Source organism: Cotesia typhae, unplaced genomic scaffold (assembly GCF_013202065.1).
Source record: "Cotesia typhae breed Kobodo isofemale line unplaced genomic scaffold, CoteBio_Ctyphae contig_43, whole genome shotgun sequence".
Classification (NCBI taxonomy): Eukaryota; Metazoa; Arthropoda; class Insecta; order Hymenoptera; family Braconidae; genus Cotesia; species Cotesia typhae.
Window position 1 is genome coordinate 3115746 of NW_027423752.1, and position 16628 is coordinate 3132373.

General features: G+C 30.8%; 1 protein-coding gene across 1 annotated transcript in view; it reads left to right on the forward strand.

Annotated features, from left to right (window-relative positions):
• Nucleotides 1-16628, forward strand: part of Gaba-b-r2 (gamma-aminobutyric acid type B receptor subunit 2) — a 265450-nt gene that overhangs the window by 230062 nt on the left and 18760 nt on the right. The window contains exons 8-14 of the mRNA XM_074244232.1: nt 2899-3132; nt 5957-6017; nt 6197-6431; nt 11809-12049; nt 12347-12469; nt 12545-12655; nt 14070-14294. Coding sequence (XP_074100333.1) covers nt 2899-3132; nt 5957-6017; nt 6197-6431; nt 11809-12049; nt 12347-12469; nt 12545-12655; nt 14070-14294 — 1230 coding nt within the window. The remainder of the gene's footprint in view (nt 1-2898; nt 3133-5956; nt 6018-6196; nt 6432-11808; nt 12050-12346; nt 12470-12544; nt 12656-14069; nt 14295-16628) is intronic.

Here is a 16628-nt window from a genome sequence, read left to right on the forward strand (position 1 = left end):
CAGTTTTCTTTCGTTTTTAATAACTTTACTTTGTTTACGATCCATTATTTAACAAATTTTTTTGTTAAATAAACAAAAAAAAAGATCAGAAGATTTAAAAAAATAAGTAAGTAAACAATAACGAGTACACTAAGAAACTCAATAAATTAAAGAACGAGTGTGTATTCATACAAAACAACTAAACTATGAGGTACAGTATCTCAACAATAAGAAAAAATATACGTTAAAAGTCAAATAATTGTAACGGTTGACAATCGTGAGGGAAAACAATCGCCAACCCGTACGAATCAAAGACGGAGCGAGCAGGCGACGTTTTCGTCGAAGCGCCGCGCGTAAAACGGTCAATCGACGCGCTCTTATAAAAATGACTATAACTCGAAAACTATTCGGAATTTTTCTATAAAATTTGAAATACATAATTTTGAATATATAAACTTCAGTTTAATGAAAAAAAAAAAAAAATTTTTTTTCCGAAATTTTACAGTGGCTATCCCCCTTAAAAATTCATTTTCTACTCTAGAACTAGGAAAAAACTGAAATATAAAAAAAGTAACGAATTGCTTAGATTGCTATCGCAGTACATAGGCTGGGAAATTTTACTCATAAATAAAATTGAACAAATAAATGAACCTTTTTCTAGGTAACATAATTAAAAGTATTTAACAAAAACTACGGATTTAAATTCCAGATTTTAAAAACTAAAATATATTACTTTTCAAAAAGCGCAGCAATTTTCGGCTATGACAAAATATAAATCATTTAAATTAATTTAAAATGTTATATTAAAATATAAGTGTACGACGGAACACTCTTACGGTGGAAATTTTGTTTTTTCACTTTTTGTGATTTTAAACGATGTATACGAAAGATGAAGGCCCGTATTTTGAGAGAAATTTGGTACTCTGCGATGCTCTGAAAGCCTTTTTAGCGTTAGCTCTTTCACCGGGGATTTTTCTGCAAGTTTTTATCTCATTCTTTATACACCAAAGAATGTGTTTAGAAGATCTAGATCCATACCAAAAAAGACTGCCCATTAGGATACCTCCAAAGCCATTTTAAGGTGAAAAAATCACAACATTAAACATATTTCTTGAACTTTACCAGAAAAATGTGATAGCCAGTTTTTATTTTTAAAGCTCATTGAATTGAAACAGCTCGTCAATGACAGAATTAACTGAAAAAAGTAAATGAATCAACCAATTCAAGTTTTGTCGGAAAACAATCAATACTTCATAATTAAGTGTGCATAATAAAATAATCCTGTTGGGTATACAGCATTTATCCGTGGAAATCAATGCCAAGAAAACGTTCTCGATCAAGAGTAAATAAAAGATACCCTAACGACTATCCGAATACCAATAGCGTGATGGCGAAACACATATACCATATACCACATACCTGTATTTATATGAGTGTGTATATGTATTATTTCTTGTATATAAATTTATAGGTATATATGAATACGACTTGATATAACTCGGCGAATTGCCAAAGCGAAACATATGGCAGGTACCGACTGGCACACATTTAGATTCTGCATAATCCTTTTTGATAAAATAAAACTCATATATATTCTGTTCTCTTCAGTTCCATTCTAGCTTTTACTCATTTTTTCACGGAGATATCCCCATTACTTTTTTTTTAATTGTCTATATTCGCCTGCTCATATGTTTAGGAGCGCAAACGAGTCTCTCGTCACATCACAGAAGGGAGAAAATATTTTTCATTTGCGATGAAAATATACCGATAAATAAGTAAATAAAAGAATTTACTTTTAATTATCGTCAATTCATTTTTACTAGTTCCAAGCCAGTCTTTCACTTTGAGTGAGCTGCAAATTTTTTTACGGGTGGAAGATAATTAATCTTTTGTGATTTTTTCTCGTTCAAGTGTTTTTAAACATCCATTTGAAAATAGTTTTACATGATTTTGCCAAAGGTACAAACAGTTTTTGATTTAAAAGTTATACGCACAAAGAATTAAAAAAAAATCATTTTTTTAATTTAATTTTTGTAGTGTACATATATTTAAATCCTTGCAAAGGTAAATTAATGTCAATCGAACAATTATTCTCAAATTTATGCGTATATTTGTAAAGCCGTCTCGAAGCGTATCGCATAAAACTGGAGCTTAAGTTGAAAAACTTTACACGCTTTTTTTTTCTCAAACAAAAACATAAGATCAGTCTATAATTTTTTCACAATTTGCTCAACTGTATATTAATCGATGAATTTTTTGTCAAGCTGCCATTATGTTCAAGATAGATATTTTCGTAATTCTTTTGATTAATCAATAGATAATATCTCAAACTGACGGAATTTTTTTTTTTTTACTTTTGAATTTCAATGATTTAAAGTGAAGATATGCTCACCGCAAGTGACCTTTACCAGAATACCCCCTGAAGATCGTCGACAGGAGTTGAAAATGCGAGTCAAATAGTCACACATAACCCACACACACATCCACACATGCATAGATACATACATACATACATACATACAGACGGACAGACATAGTGACAACATCGCGGGGGTCATTAGGGAAGCTTCTGATGGCCTTAAAACGTCGAGTTTCGATGAAAATGCAATTTTTGCAAAACGGGGTGAAAACAATAACTTCCCGATATTTGAAAATATTTGATTTTCTTAGCGGGAAGTCAAAAAATAAAAAAAGAACTTGCTAATAAAATTAAAATCCCCTCCTATAGGTATATCAATTTTCATATTAATCAATTGAAAAGCCTCTTCAACAAAAATATGATCGAAAAATCGCTTCTTTTGGCCTTTTAAGAGGGTTTGATATTTTCGCTTTAAAAAGTATTTTTCGAAGTTAAGACTCTTAAATTGAATAAAAAATGACTGAAAAGGTTTAAATGTCTTATATAAATGAAACTTTCAGACCCCAGACGAGTATCAAGTGGAATACGACTCTCGTCGAGGTAACGAATACTCGAGATTCCACGGTTACACATACGATGGCATCTGGGCAGTGGCTCTGGCGATCCAACATGTAGCACGTAGAATCCGGCACTTTAGAAGAAATCAAACGGTTGCTGACTTCAAGTACCGGGATCCACTTTGGGAAAAGCTCTTTCTCGAAGCTCTGAGGAACACCAGCTTCGAAGGAGTTACTGTAAGTAAAGTACACCAACGTACTTGACTACTAGTAGCTCCCATAGAGTTTGAAGAGTGGAGAAAAGTGTAATAGACTATATACACTCTCTCATATATATTCACTCACGAATTCTATTAAAGCTCGAGTAACCATCGCCATTTAGGTTTCTATACTTAAACTTTCTTCATATAATCTTCTGGCAACATATCCAGTATCCTATGGCTCTTTTATTCTTGTTATCAACCACTTTTACACATACATCCACTCACTGACATTAACACACACTCACTTTTATTCATGCACGGAAAATGACTATAATTCAACCTTTTTTCGACGTGTTTTCTCACTCAAGACGAGGGAGCTATTTTCACGTTTCACCCTTGTTACTCTCGCAATTTGTTCATTTTTAACATTGCCATAGGACAATCCCCAACATGAATCTCATTCTGTTATAATTTTTTACATAAATTAAATCATAAGTTATAACACCGGAGGAAATAACTTTTTGAATTATACTCGGCTTATTTTACAATTAGTCTTTTTGGATTAAACTTTTCATTAATATTTCTTCTTACCTAGGGAAAAAAAAAGTTTAGTATTAAATTTTACCTCTTTACTTAAATTGAAGCGATCTATTCATATTTTATCAAAAAATTTTAAATTGCGCGTAGTCTTATACTTACAGTGCCATGTCAAATTACAACTTGGTTCCAAACGATGGCGAACAACCGAGACCACCAGCTTTAACACTAAAATGGTTATGATAAATAAACAACAAGGATTTTCGCTCTGATTTTTTGAAAAATTTTAATCCAAATGAAAATAAAGTTAAAAAAAATGATTAAGGACGTTCATAGACGAGAAAAAGACCAATAGGTTATGGCTATTGGTTTCTTCCTCGTGCACTAGTTCTTGCCTTTCTTTACAAACTTTCACTCACTTACTTCCACTGATGTAAAATGTCGAAAGTCGCTAAATTCAAACATTTTTTAAAAAAAAAATAAATACCGCTCGTTTATGTTATTTTTGATAAAAAAATAATTGTTATATCTTCAATTAATGATTCTCAGTTGTTTTAAACAATCCCAAGAAAATTACGATTGATATTTAATAAAACTTTCGCTTGAACGTCGGTCAGCATGGGGTTTGTATGTAAAGTATACAAATTTTAAATCCTAATATTTCAAAATTTAGTGTCGCAAGGACTATTTAAAAAATTTCCTGTGTATAGAGGATACTTATAAGTACACTGATAGAAGGATTTGTTTATAGTTAAAAATATTTGTTAATATTTAATAAATCATTTATTAGAGACCACTTTTTAGTATTAAATACATATTTCTTAATATTTAAAATGATTTATTTGTATTTAATAAATCTGATATTCATTCATTAAATATTAATAAATCTTTTTAAATATTAAAAAATATTTATTTAATACTAAAAAGTGGTCTCTAATAAATGATTTATTAAATATTAACAAATATTTTTAACTATAAACAAATCCTTCTATCAGTGTATAAGTACTCAAAATTTTGAAAAAAATTAAAACAAAATGATTTTTTCTCGGAACGTCCTTAAGTCAATTGATCGAAATTTTTGTACTATACAATATTGATAATGTAGTTTTATGTAGAGTGTTTACATGAGAGGTTATAATTGTGAAAAAAAAAATATTTACAACACAATCCTCATTCATATATCAAAGTACCACCAGGATAATGCCCATAAAAAGACAATTTTACTTTTATATTTATAAATATAAGTCTCGAGTCTGGAGTATAAAAAGCACAATGTAACTCACAACTCAAGATCTTAAAAAGCCACAATTGATTTTTCTCGCATTGTTACTGGCCAGCAGGTATACTATTTATTCTATTGTGAGTACACCGGGGGCTTTTTAAATAAAAACACTTTAAAGCTATTATTTATCAAAACACACACATATGTGTAATGTGTATATGCATGTTTTTTGTATAAATAAATGATACCTCCCCATAAATAAATCTCAAGTACGTCTATTATTGCCTTTATAAATATTCAAAAAAAATTTACTCGATGGTCAATCTGTCACTTACAGACAAATCGATACTAGCTGCATAATAAAATTCTCGATCAATACGAAATATATACTGAGAGAAAAATGTAGCGGAAAATTTACAAAAAATTTCGGTTTGAAATACCAGACAATAAATTATGGTGCATGATTCTATTGTAGTTGAAGTAAAACTTCTTTTTTCATGTGATATTACACGATATTTTTCATATGATATTTGTTATTATTTTTGTGCTTACGAATAATGTTTAGAATTTTTTCTTTAAAATTGTTCTAAATTTTATAAACTTGAAGAAAAAAAAATATTTTATTACTACACTTGTTACTACACAATTTTTTAAATGTTATTCGTTACTATTTTTGATATTAAATTATTTGTACAATTGACTCAACCTTATAGTAAATTCAGTGAAGTCAAGAGCATTAGCGCCAACCTAAACTTTTTTTACGAATGTCTTCTATAAAAAAAAATACTTTACATTAAATCAAACGAACATAATGAAAAATGCACTAATCAGTTTAAAGCGGTATTAAAAATAAATATGTATGGGAATAAAAAGTTAGATTAATAAATTTTTTGTGCATAATATTTTCAATTTGTCAGATACTTTGAACGTCACTCAAATAAGAAAAATCTTGACTCTAAACACGTGACATATTTTATTTCAATCACTCAATTTTTCAAAAAAGTTTCACTTTTTTATTATCGCAGCACCTACTTTATAAAATCCCAATACAATCAACAAAAAATAGAAACTTTATTTACTTTATTTAAAATAATTCCAGGGTCCCGTTCGGTTTTACGACAACGAGAGGAAGGCCTACATCCTGTTGAAGCAATTTCAGAGTAAGCATCCCCTAAATAAAGTAAATATAAGCAGCAGAGTCCACATAAATAGTAACATAAAAACGTATGATCCAATAAAAAGTATCCAAGTCTGGCAGTGATAAAATTTTGTCTGAAAACAAAAAAGATGTAATCAATTGAGATGAAAAGATTCTCAAGAGGGAACACGTCAATTTCAGGTGGCAGCGAGGTTAAAGTAGGCGAGTACGATGGTGTCACTGATACCCTGGACCTACACCGAGGTCAGCCGATGGTCTGGCGTGGTCGATCGCCCCCAAAGGACCGAACCGTTCACGTCATCGAGCACTCCACTGTCAACATCACTATTTACGTGACGATCGCTTCCGTAGCTAGTGTAGGTATTTTGCTGGCTGTGGTGTTTCTCGCCATCAACATCAGATATAGGAATCAAAGGTACTTGGGATACATTCCTGTTTACTGCTTTGCGCAGTGCATGGATGAGGGCTTGCTGTGGATGGAGGAATGTTGTTGTGAATGGGGGTGAGCTAGATCTGTTGATAGGTGATAGTTGATGATAACTTGATAAGGATTCTGTTGGCAGCGCTGGCATTGCTATTGGTAGTGAAACTGGTGGGAGTGAAAATGGTGATAGTGGTGATTGATAGCAGTGTGTGTATTTGTCCATGTTATGCCACTTACTTTACCCTCGGTCCTTGAAGTACACATTCAATCAGACCATTCATATATGCACACATTATATTTATTGATCTTTACTTGTTTGCTTTAATACCGAGGTTTATGCAGGCTGTATGCTGTTTGGTTATAGCAATAAATTTCATTAATTATACGGTATTTATTCTGGAGAAGGTCGTATCGACTTTTGATACTAATAGTATAAGAACGTTTCTGAGGATTTGTAACTAATAACTATCTCGTTCTTGAAGCTTAAGTTTGACGCTTTAATTAGGATTTTTCGTTACATTCTAATTACGAATGTAATTTTCTTTCTTGAGAAATGATTTAGATCATAAATAAATTTCAAAAATATTTAAAATTAAACAAATAGAATTCAAATCTATATAAAATATTAATATAAAAATATATGTTCTCAATAGCTAGCTTTTGTTTAGTTTCTGTATACATTTTATAAATTTTAACTATAAATTAAATACATAAAAAATACAGCTTAAAAAAATTTATAATTCACGTCTATAAAAATATAGAACATATATATTATAAGCCTTATGCAAATATAACGATGATAATATATTGAACAAATAATATAAGTATAATATGAAAATGTATGAATCTTAATTTTCATACGATATAATAGTTTCAAAATGTTATTTAAATTATACGTAAATATAAACAAAATATCAAAATAAAGATTTCATCATGAAAAATATGTTCAAAAATTGCATATTTAAAATTTATTTATAAATGTTTATTATTGATCAAATTTTTTAAATATTTTTGACTTAAAATTTATTTCATAAGGTTTATTTGAAAAAATGATAATCACACAGATTTAAAAAATGCCTCGATTCCGATGTCCAATAGGAATATTTCTTTATTGGATAGTATCAGAGCAATATCACAAAAAAAAAAATATCCCTAAAGGCCAACCCCAATGGCATAATGATCCTTATAGTAAACCTGAAAAAACTTATACTACTCTCAACTGTAATAATTAATGACGATATTTACGACCTTAAACTAACATGCAATAAATTAACCTAAAAAAAATAATTAAAACCTGAAATTAAATAAATCAAAATAAAGCTTAATCTTAAAAATAACCTAAAAATGAAAAAATTTGAGTTATTTTATTTACCGCATCTCTTTCTTTTGGGAGCTGGATGAACCGCACCTATCAACTTTATTTTTCTCTTCTCCTGGATTTTCTTCTCCGGGCAAGTCTTCATTTTTTGGAGAACATCCTTTAATTTTTCTGTTGTTAGGTCTAAATTGGGAATAGTTTTTTCATGCTTCTTCGTCCCTTGATAGTTAGCTCGGGTTTTATCAATTTTATGCGTCTCCAAAAACTTTCCCCTATTGACATCTCGAAATTTCGCCATGGTAATAGGGCGAGTATCACGTGGAAATTCACTGAAGTTATACTTTTGCGACTTTTGATCTATCTTCTTCAGTTCGTCCATAGTCTCCTGCTTTTTTACTTCGTCTTCAGGCTTCTTATTTTCTTCCTCGAATTCTCGTTGAATTTTTTTCCTCTTCTCTGTGATCCTCACTTTTGACTTCTCTTTCTTTTTTCTTCGAAAAATCCTCGACGAAGGGGCTTGTTGAAGTCTCTCCTGGTAATATCAATTTCACCGTATATCCGGATAATTGACTCCATAATCTTGTCGTTGTATGCTTTGACGTTGAATTTTTCTATGCTTGCAAAAATTATAGGTTACAGAACAACAAAGATTTAGTTTTACACACGTGGTTCACTTCACGAGATCTCAACTAGCTCTGACTATTGAAATCCTAAAGTATATGAACTTGCAACGACTGCAGTGCAGTGTTACCACCCGCTACAGAACGATACTTAAATTTATGAGAAAATGTCGTCCTGTAGTATCTGAATATAGCTTATAGTTGTAATAGTTTGCTTAATTTTCTTAATATATTCTATTAGAAATTATCAACTACCATCTTTATTATATCTGATCAATCAATGAAGTTTCATATATGAATAAGCAAATACCTGATAACTAACGGCGGTAATTCTATGACGTGGTTTTAAAAAATAATACAAGAAATTTATCGTGATTCTCAGATATGTGGTCTTAATAAAAAATAAATATCAATCGACAGTTATCAATTACAACTTTAATTAAATCAGTAATTTAATACCGGAATATTCTTCTCAATCATTAAATGTATGTTTTTGCTTTCATTGCATTTAATTTTTCCAAATAATCAACCAACCCGATTAATTTGATACATATAAATATAAAATAACTATTTCATGATAGAAAATTTTAATTAACAGAGTAACAAATACCCATCAATTTTTCATCGCAGCATTAATTACGCTGAAGTCAGATGAAATAGAAATATTAATAATTGAGTCGATTATTCAAAAATGGAATAGAATTTTTTAGTAAAATAAGCTCATGTCTGATTCTCCACACGATGTATCTACAATCTAAATTTAGAATTATAAGCAACCGATGCATCTAAATAACAGATATATTATATTTTATGTGTTAATCTGCTCATATATCTAATGTTACAAGTGTACTCAACACGTAACACTGTTGACAAATGCTCTGTTACGTGATTCGCGCTTTAGATACTCTTATCTCCGTAATAATAAGCATAGACATAAACGTACTCTATATTGTTATTGATTACATCTTGTTCTGCACAGTATTATTTAATTAATCATTTCCATTGCGTCCAACGAAAGCTCAAGGTTATTAAGCTAACTTGTATTACTGACTTATAGAGTGAAGCAAAAAAAAAAAATTACTTTCGAAAACTGATACACAAAAAAAAAATAACTTGGTTCGAGTAAATGTTTTTCTTCAAAATTTGAATTTTGTTTTAAAGTATTTATACATTTCTCAATTAAAAGAAACTTTGCCCTTGACTGAATGAATTATAACTCTTGAATAGAGATCGAAAAAACTTTTATTGAAGAGTTTTATTCTTCGATCGAGTATTTTATTGTTTACAATCGAGGTACATATATGTTTGACCGAAGTATTTTATTCTCTTTGTATAAAGGCAACAAAATTGATTCAAGCTAATGCCAACTCCTTTTAAGAATACGACATTTTTTGAACCAGGTTATTATTTTATTTGGTTCTGAAATATATCGATTCTAAATATATTTATCTATACAATGTTTAGTTATTACTCATTGAATTTCTAAAATACTCATATCAAATCATAATTATCAGGTATAGCATATTACACTACATGGGCAGAAAGTTTGAGATTCCTGTACTGAGGCGAAGCCAAGGGCATCATTGCACGCAGTTCAGGGCTCTCACACTTTCTGACCGAATGGTGTATATTATTGCACGTCTCTACGCAAATCATGAGTGCTTTACTCTCACTTTCTCAAGGTCAAGCAATTATCTCGGCTTGAATTACTCTTATCCGAACTTTTTTGCACTTTGGGTATTAAATAAGTCGACAAATATCAAGAATACAATTTTTTATGGCAGTACATACTTTAAAAAACACTTTTTGTTCTAGATATTGTACACTGCAAAAAAAAACCGGAGTAAGTTCAAGCGGTGTAGGTGTTAAAATTTACGGTGTTAAATTCCAACACCGAAAGCGGCGTTAAGATAACACCGCTGCAGGTGTAAATATTTTTTTCCGGTGTTAAAGCGGTCTTAAAAATTTTCTGGTGTTAAAATATTTTTCGAGTTTGAAGATATTTTACTTTGTGAATATTTTTATTCACTAAATTAATACTATTGGATAGTATATTAATAGTATATTCATTAATTCATAGAGCTATTAATTATTGAAATGGTAGGTGTCAAATTGTAGGAGAGGAGGGGGGGGGGCAGAACGGGCCGCATGAGAAAAAAAATGTTAAAATCCTTAGTATTTTACTCTGGAATTACTTGTTTCAACTTTCCACTAAAAAAATTAAAAATTTTCAAAAATCGGGAAGATATTGTTTTCACCCCGTTTTCCGAAAATCGGGTTTTTATCAGATCTTGACGTTTTGAGATCCTAGGAAGCTTCCCTGACTATTTCCGCAATGGTGTGTGTGTGTGTGTGTGTGTGTGTGTGTGTGTGTGTGTGTGTGTGTGTGTGTGTGTGTGTGTGTGTGTGTGTGTGTGTGTGTAAAACTCTCATGACTTTTGAACGGCTTGGGCGATTCGATTGCGGTTGGTGTAATTTAAAAGGGCTTGACCAAACTTAGATTTTGAATACAATTTGGACCGATTCCGACCGGTATATTTTGATAAATCTTAAAAAAAACTACGAAAAAAATTTTTTCAAATCAAGTTATTTTTGAATAATTTTTAAACGGCTCGATCGATCAATTCCAAAAACTAATCAGCTCTTAACATCAAAAAACCACATCGATCGCCACTAAGCTGATTAAAATCGGTTGATTCGTTCCTGAGCGTTTTTTTCGACTTACACCGAAACTTCCGGTCTTATCAATTTGTGTTTAAAAATGTATTATAAAATTTGAAAAACTGCGTCAAATGCCTCCAACCGCGTGAAAATCGGTTCATTCATTCAAAAGTTATTGCGGTTTGAAAATTAAAAAAATAGTGTTTTATTAAACTTCTTTCTTGAGCTTGGAGAGCTCAAAACTACATTAAAATTATATTTTCGAGCTCTTCCAGTTCAAAAACTTAATATGCGCAATTTTGAGCGCTTAATTACGAAAGTAGCGGGAAGTTGCAGGGATGGCCTTCAGGGTTAACCGTTTTCCTAATTTTTTATTGTTCAAGCATCAGACACGTTTTTACTTGGTGTTTTCTTGGTATTCCCCTTTTACCACTCCTTAAGTGCAGTATAATTGTGATAGAAATGATTAAAATAATAAATTGAATAAAAAAAAAAACAAATAAAAAAACCAGAAGCATCATTTAAAATTCATTAACTTCAAAATGCTCATTATTTCTCCATATTGTGAGGCAATATATGCGATATTACTTTCTCTTTAATTAAACCATAATGGCCGTTGATGCCCGGTGAGCCGGAAAATAAACGATGATGTGCTTGCCAAAAAAACTATAATAAAAAAATACACAATGGCCAATATAAAGTAAAAAAAAGTAAAAGTCTCTAATGAGTATTTTAAAATTTTAATATTTAAAATAAAAATGCCTTTCAGGTACATAAAGATGTCATCGCCACATCTGAACAACCTCATTATTGTGGGATGCATGCTGACTTACAGCAGCGTGATTTTCCTTGGTCTTGATTCAACATTATCAAGTGTTCAAGCCTTCCCCTACATATGTACAGCCCGAGCCTGGCTATTGATGGCCGGGTTTTCGCTTGCATTCGGTGCAATGTTTTCTAAAACATGGCGTGTTCATTCTATATTCACAGATGTCAAGCTGAATAAGAAAGTAAGTGCCTATTCAAAGGGTTAATTTCTCATTTCTTCTTTTATTATTTTTTCTTTATCACTCATTCTTAATCAATTTATCTCTTATATAATATAATTACACGACCTTTACTTTTTCCTGTGCCTGTCCCTTTGTTCCACTAACATTTTCATTTTATTTAAATATTCCATGAACTTTACTATAAAAATCCTTTGGTTTCCATCCATTTTAACGTAAATAAAGAAACCAGCGAAGCGACGCTGGAATTTTGAAGTTAATCTGTTGAATGTGTTTATAAATTTAACAATTAATCTAAAGGTCATCAAGGATTATCAGCTTTTCATGGTTGTTGGCGTACTTCTAGTCATTGATCTAGCAATAATGACAACCTGGCAAGTTGCTGATCCATTTTATCGAGAAACTAAACAAATGGAGCCTTATGTAAGCTAATGTTACTCTTTATTATTTTATAATTAGTTTAGTTTATGATATTAATATCGGTTTATTTATTTATAGCCTCACCCATCGAGCGACGACATTATTATGATTCCAGAGAATGAGTATTGCCAGAGTAATAGGATGACTATTTATCTCGGCTGTATTTACGCCTACAAAGGCCTATTAATGGTAAAATTATTATTAAAAATATTTTATTACCACGAAACAAAATACAAACAAATTGGTAAATTCAAATGTGCATGCCTTAATCAAACTTCGATAGAAAAAAATATAATTATCTACTGTACATCACAAGAATAAATAAAAAAAAAAGTTTTGATAACAAGTTAATTACAAATGGATGACGAGATATTAATTATATTTACAATGCCTTTTAAAGCACATTAAAATTTTTTCGCAGATAGTATTGTTTTCATCCATATTGCACCTCCTCTTTTGTTCTAATGCGTGAATCATAATAAAAGAAGTAATTAAAGATCGTATGATCGTATGATCGGCGATCAGCCAACAAAATAATTGACTATATAGTATCGACTGTCTTCAAGCTGTATTTAGAAATATATTTTTTTATATAGCTGCTCAAAGGACAGAAAATTTCTCCAACTGCTGATCTATAGAAATTATTTATAATTAAACAAAACAATATTAAGCTGCAATTTTCATTCTAAAATTACCCATAAGGCAGTTGAGGAGTTTGAAAAAATAAATCGAGTTGAAAAATTGATTTCTTTTCAAAGTTAAAGAAGATCACAGTTGTAACGTTCGTTTATCTACTTAGATCTATGTTGATTCACATGCACCCTGATAGCCACCTTACCTATAACTTAATGTCAATCTACGTCCGCAATTTGAAGCAAACTTGACGGAAAAAGTTGGCAAAGCGAGCGATTACCTATTAGTTACCTATAACTTACTCTGCAAATAGACGTCAAAACTTGCTGTACAAGTATTTCCTTCAAATTTTAGTAAAGTTGAAAGGAAATTTAACTACAAGTTTGATTGTTAACTTGTATTCAAGTTGCGGCCGTAGATTTCCGTCAATTTGCTTACAACTGTTGTTGAGAGAAGAATTACCGCCAACTTGATGTATAAATTAACCGTAACTGCTGGAAGTCAACACTTATTGAGAAAGCGCTGGCTGTGAGGGCATATCATAATCCATATAGCCTGGAAATTTTTGGGAATCTACATTCACCTAAGTAGATAAACGGACATTACAACTGTGATCTTACATCTCCGTACATCTACGTTCATATAGTTCGCCATTTTGTTATCTACATTGATCTACGTAGAGGTATGGAGATCAAATAGTATATTACACCCCTCGGGAAGGAAAATAAGAAAAGCCTCAAATCACGTGTAATTGTTGGCCGAGGCAAAGCTGAGTTTCATGAATTTTTTAATATGCTCACCCGTAGATGAACAAATTTTCTTTAATGTTTCGAAGGCTTTTTTCAAAAAACTGTTTAGTAATAATACTTCGGTCAAATTGAAATTTTAGGAAATATTTTTAATGCTTGTGCAGCAATGTGCATAACCGGTATTTAATGCAATCATTAACATGCATTTAATTTAATTCCAGATATTCGGTGCTTTTCTCGCATGGGAAACTCGGCACGTAAGCATACCAGCGTTAAATGACAGCAAGTACGTTGGAATGAGTGTTTATAATGTTGTAATAATGTGCGTCACCGGTGCGGCTATCAGTTTTGTCCTCGCTGATAAACAGGATACTATGTTTATAATGCTGTCGATATTCATTATATTTTGCAGCACCGCTACAATCTGCCTTGTTTTCGTACCAAAAGTAAGCAACCTTTTTTTCTTTTAAAAATTTACAATCAGTAAATGTGACCGTATAATCATTTTAATTATGAAATTTGTTGAAATCAAACTAATTTTTGTAATTATTTTAAGTTTCAATGAAAATATTTCTTGATCTAAGAATTATTAGAGCAATACCACGAAAAACATTATTAAAAAATAAATAATTTTTTTCGTAATAGATAAATTTATTAACAGCTAGTGAATTCTTCTATCTGAATAAAAATAGTTTTACTGTAAAAAAAAATCAAGCCGTCGACATTCGTAAGATTACTAAGAAAAAATTCATTTTTACAAAAAAAAAAAAAAAAAAAAAACATGAAATAAAAATAAAAATTCTTTCTGATAGCAAAAATTTATACATGGAAAAATGATAAAAATCACATAAAAACCAGAATATTCTATAACCACGCACAAAAGTATGTCCAAATTTTTTTTTTTTTTTTTTCATTAATTTTTGAGCTTGCACTAAATTGGAAGATCTTACGAGCCGGCCGAAGGCCGGCGAAGTTTGATCTAAATTATCCGAGTGTCTCGCACGAAAGATTACGAAGGTAGTATCACTACTTTTATGTCAATAACCACAAGTTCAGAGCTAAAAAATAAAACACAATCGCCTCTTGATTACCATGGCACTTTCTTATAATTGTTTACTCATTCGTAAAAAGCTAATTCATTTTTTATTTTACCTGAAAAAGGGGTGGGTAAATTTTTATTAATATATGTGGGTGGGAATCTCTCGTGCGAGACACTCGGATATCACTGCGTTTGAATTTCCAGTACGTAATTTGAATAAAAAAACAGCAAGAACTTGAAAGACATTACGATTGACTGATTTTCTCATTGACGTTAACATTTCACTAAGTTTTATCAATTCATCCCAGCTTAGACCCGTAAATACCTCTAACTGTTTTTCTGAAAACGAGTGATCTCCAATTTTATCAATTATGGATGAATCAGTACCAATAGCTAACTGCCCAAGTAATTTTTCCAAATCATTTACTTCAAATACACTGGTATTAGAATGGATTCGGAAAGTGTTGATATCTTCATTATAGAACCGTTTTTTAATGATATGATCTTTACAACACCGATTTCCTTGGGGAATAAAGAGTCGTCTTTTGGAAAAGACTTGCTTACGTGCTTCAAACGGAACTATCATGATATTTGTTGATGATCCACAAAGGCAACAGTATTTGTGTGTCGATACGATTCGGGAAAAACCCAACTCTATAAATTCTAACTCTTCCTCCATTTTTTCTTAAATAACATATGAAAGATCTTCAGATGATGATACAGACGAAACGGTTGTGAATGATGATTGAGAAAAAATAGGCTGACTTTCGACATTCACTCGATCTGCAGATAAATCTTGAGTCTTTTTTGGCGTAGGTGGTATTGTTAAAATAACTCGACACTTATTACAAAAGGTATCATTTATAAAGACACGCTTTCCAATTTTTTCTGTCGCATTATTAGCCTCATCAACTGTCGCAATAATTTGTTAAAGCCAGATATTTTACGTAAATATACATTACAATTAACACATTTTTTCCCAAAATCCATTCTGAAATCAAGTTTAAATTGTAGGTTACAAATTCGAAAATATATAAACAAATAAAATATAAAGCTTTACTCACTTGAATAAATGTAAACAACTGATACGCTATGTAATAATAAAAACATATATCTTGTAAAATGAAAAGAGATGCATTAACATCAACAATGATACTTCAATATTGTTCGATCGTAAAACTTAAATATAGTTTCAATATAAAAGCCATGAATTAATTAACAACTGTTATTCAATATATACAATGAATTAATCATAAAGATTACTTTATTTTGAAATTACCTGAACAAACAAAACCTTAATAGATATGATCGATAGATTCCGGAAATCCCGGTAGATGACTTTTCAAAGCACCGAGTTGGCGCTAATTTTGAAATACATAGTCGTTTTAGAGCAAAGAAAAATTTTCTACGTACTTTTTCAAGCAAAAAAAAAAATAAAAGTGCGTTAAAACGCTGAATTTCAGGAAAAAAATGACTTTTTAATTTTTTTGACATTGTTCCACCACTTCAAAAAATCTGAAAAAATTCCTGAGTGTCGAGGGGCGTAAAATACATGTTCTGACAAATTTTGGTGATTGATATATTTCAAAAACCCTAAAAAAAAACAAGATTTGAATTTTCTTTTCTTCATTAAAAATCGACTTTTCGTTTAGCCATATATAATAGCTAAATTTGTCATTAAAGACAAATTTTTGGGAACTGGGGGAAATAAAGGATAAAGGAGGAAGGGGAGGACCTTTAC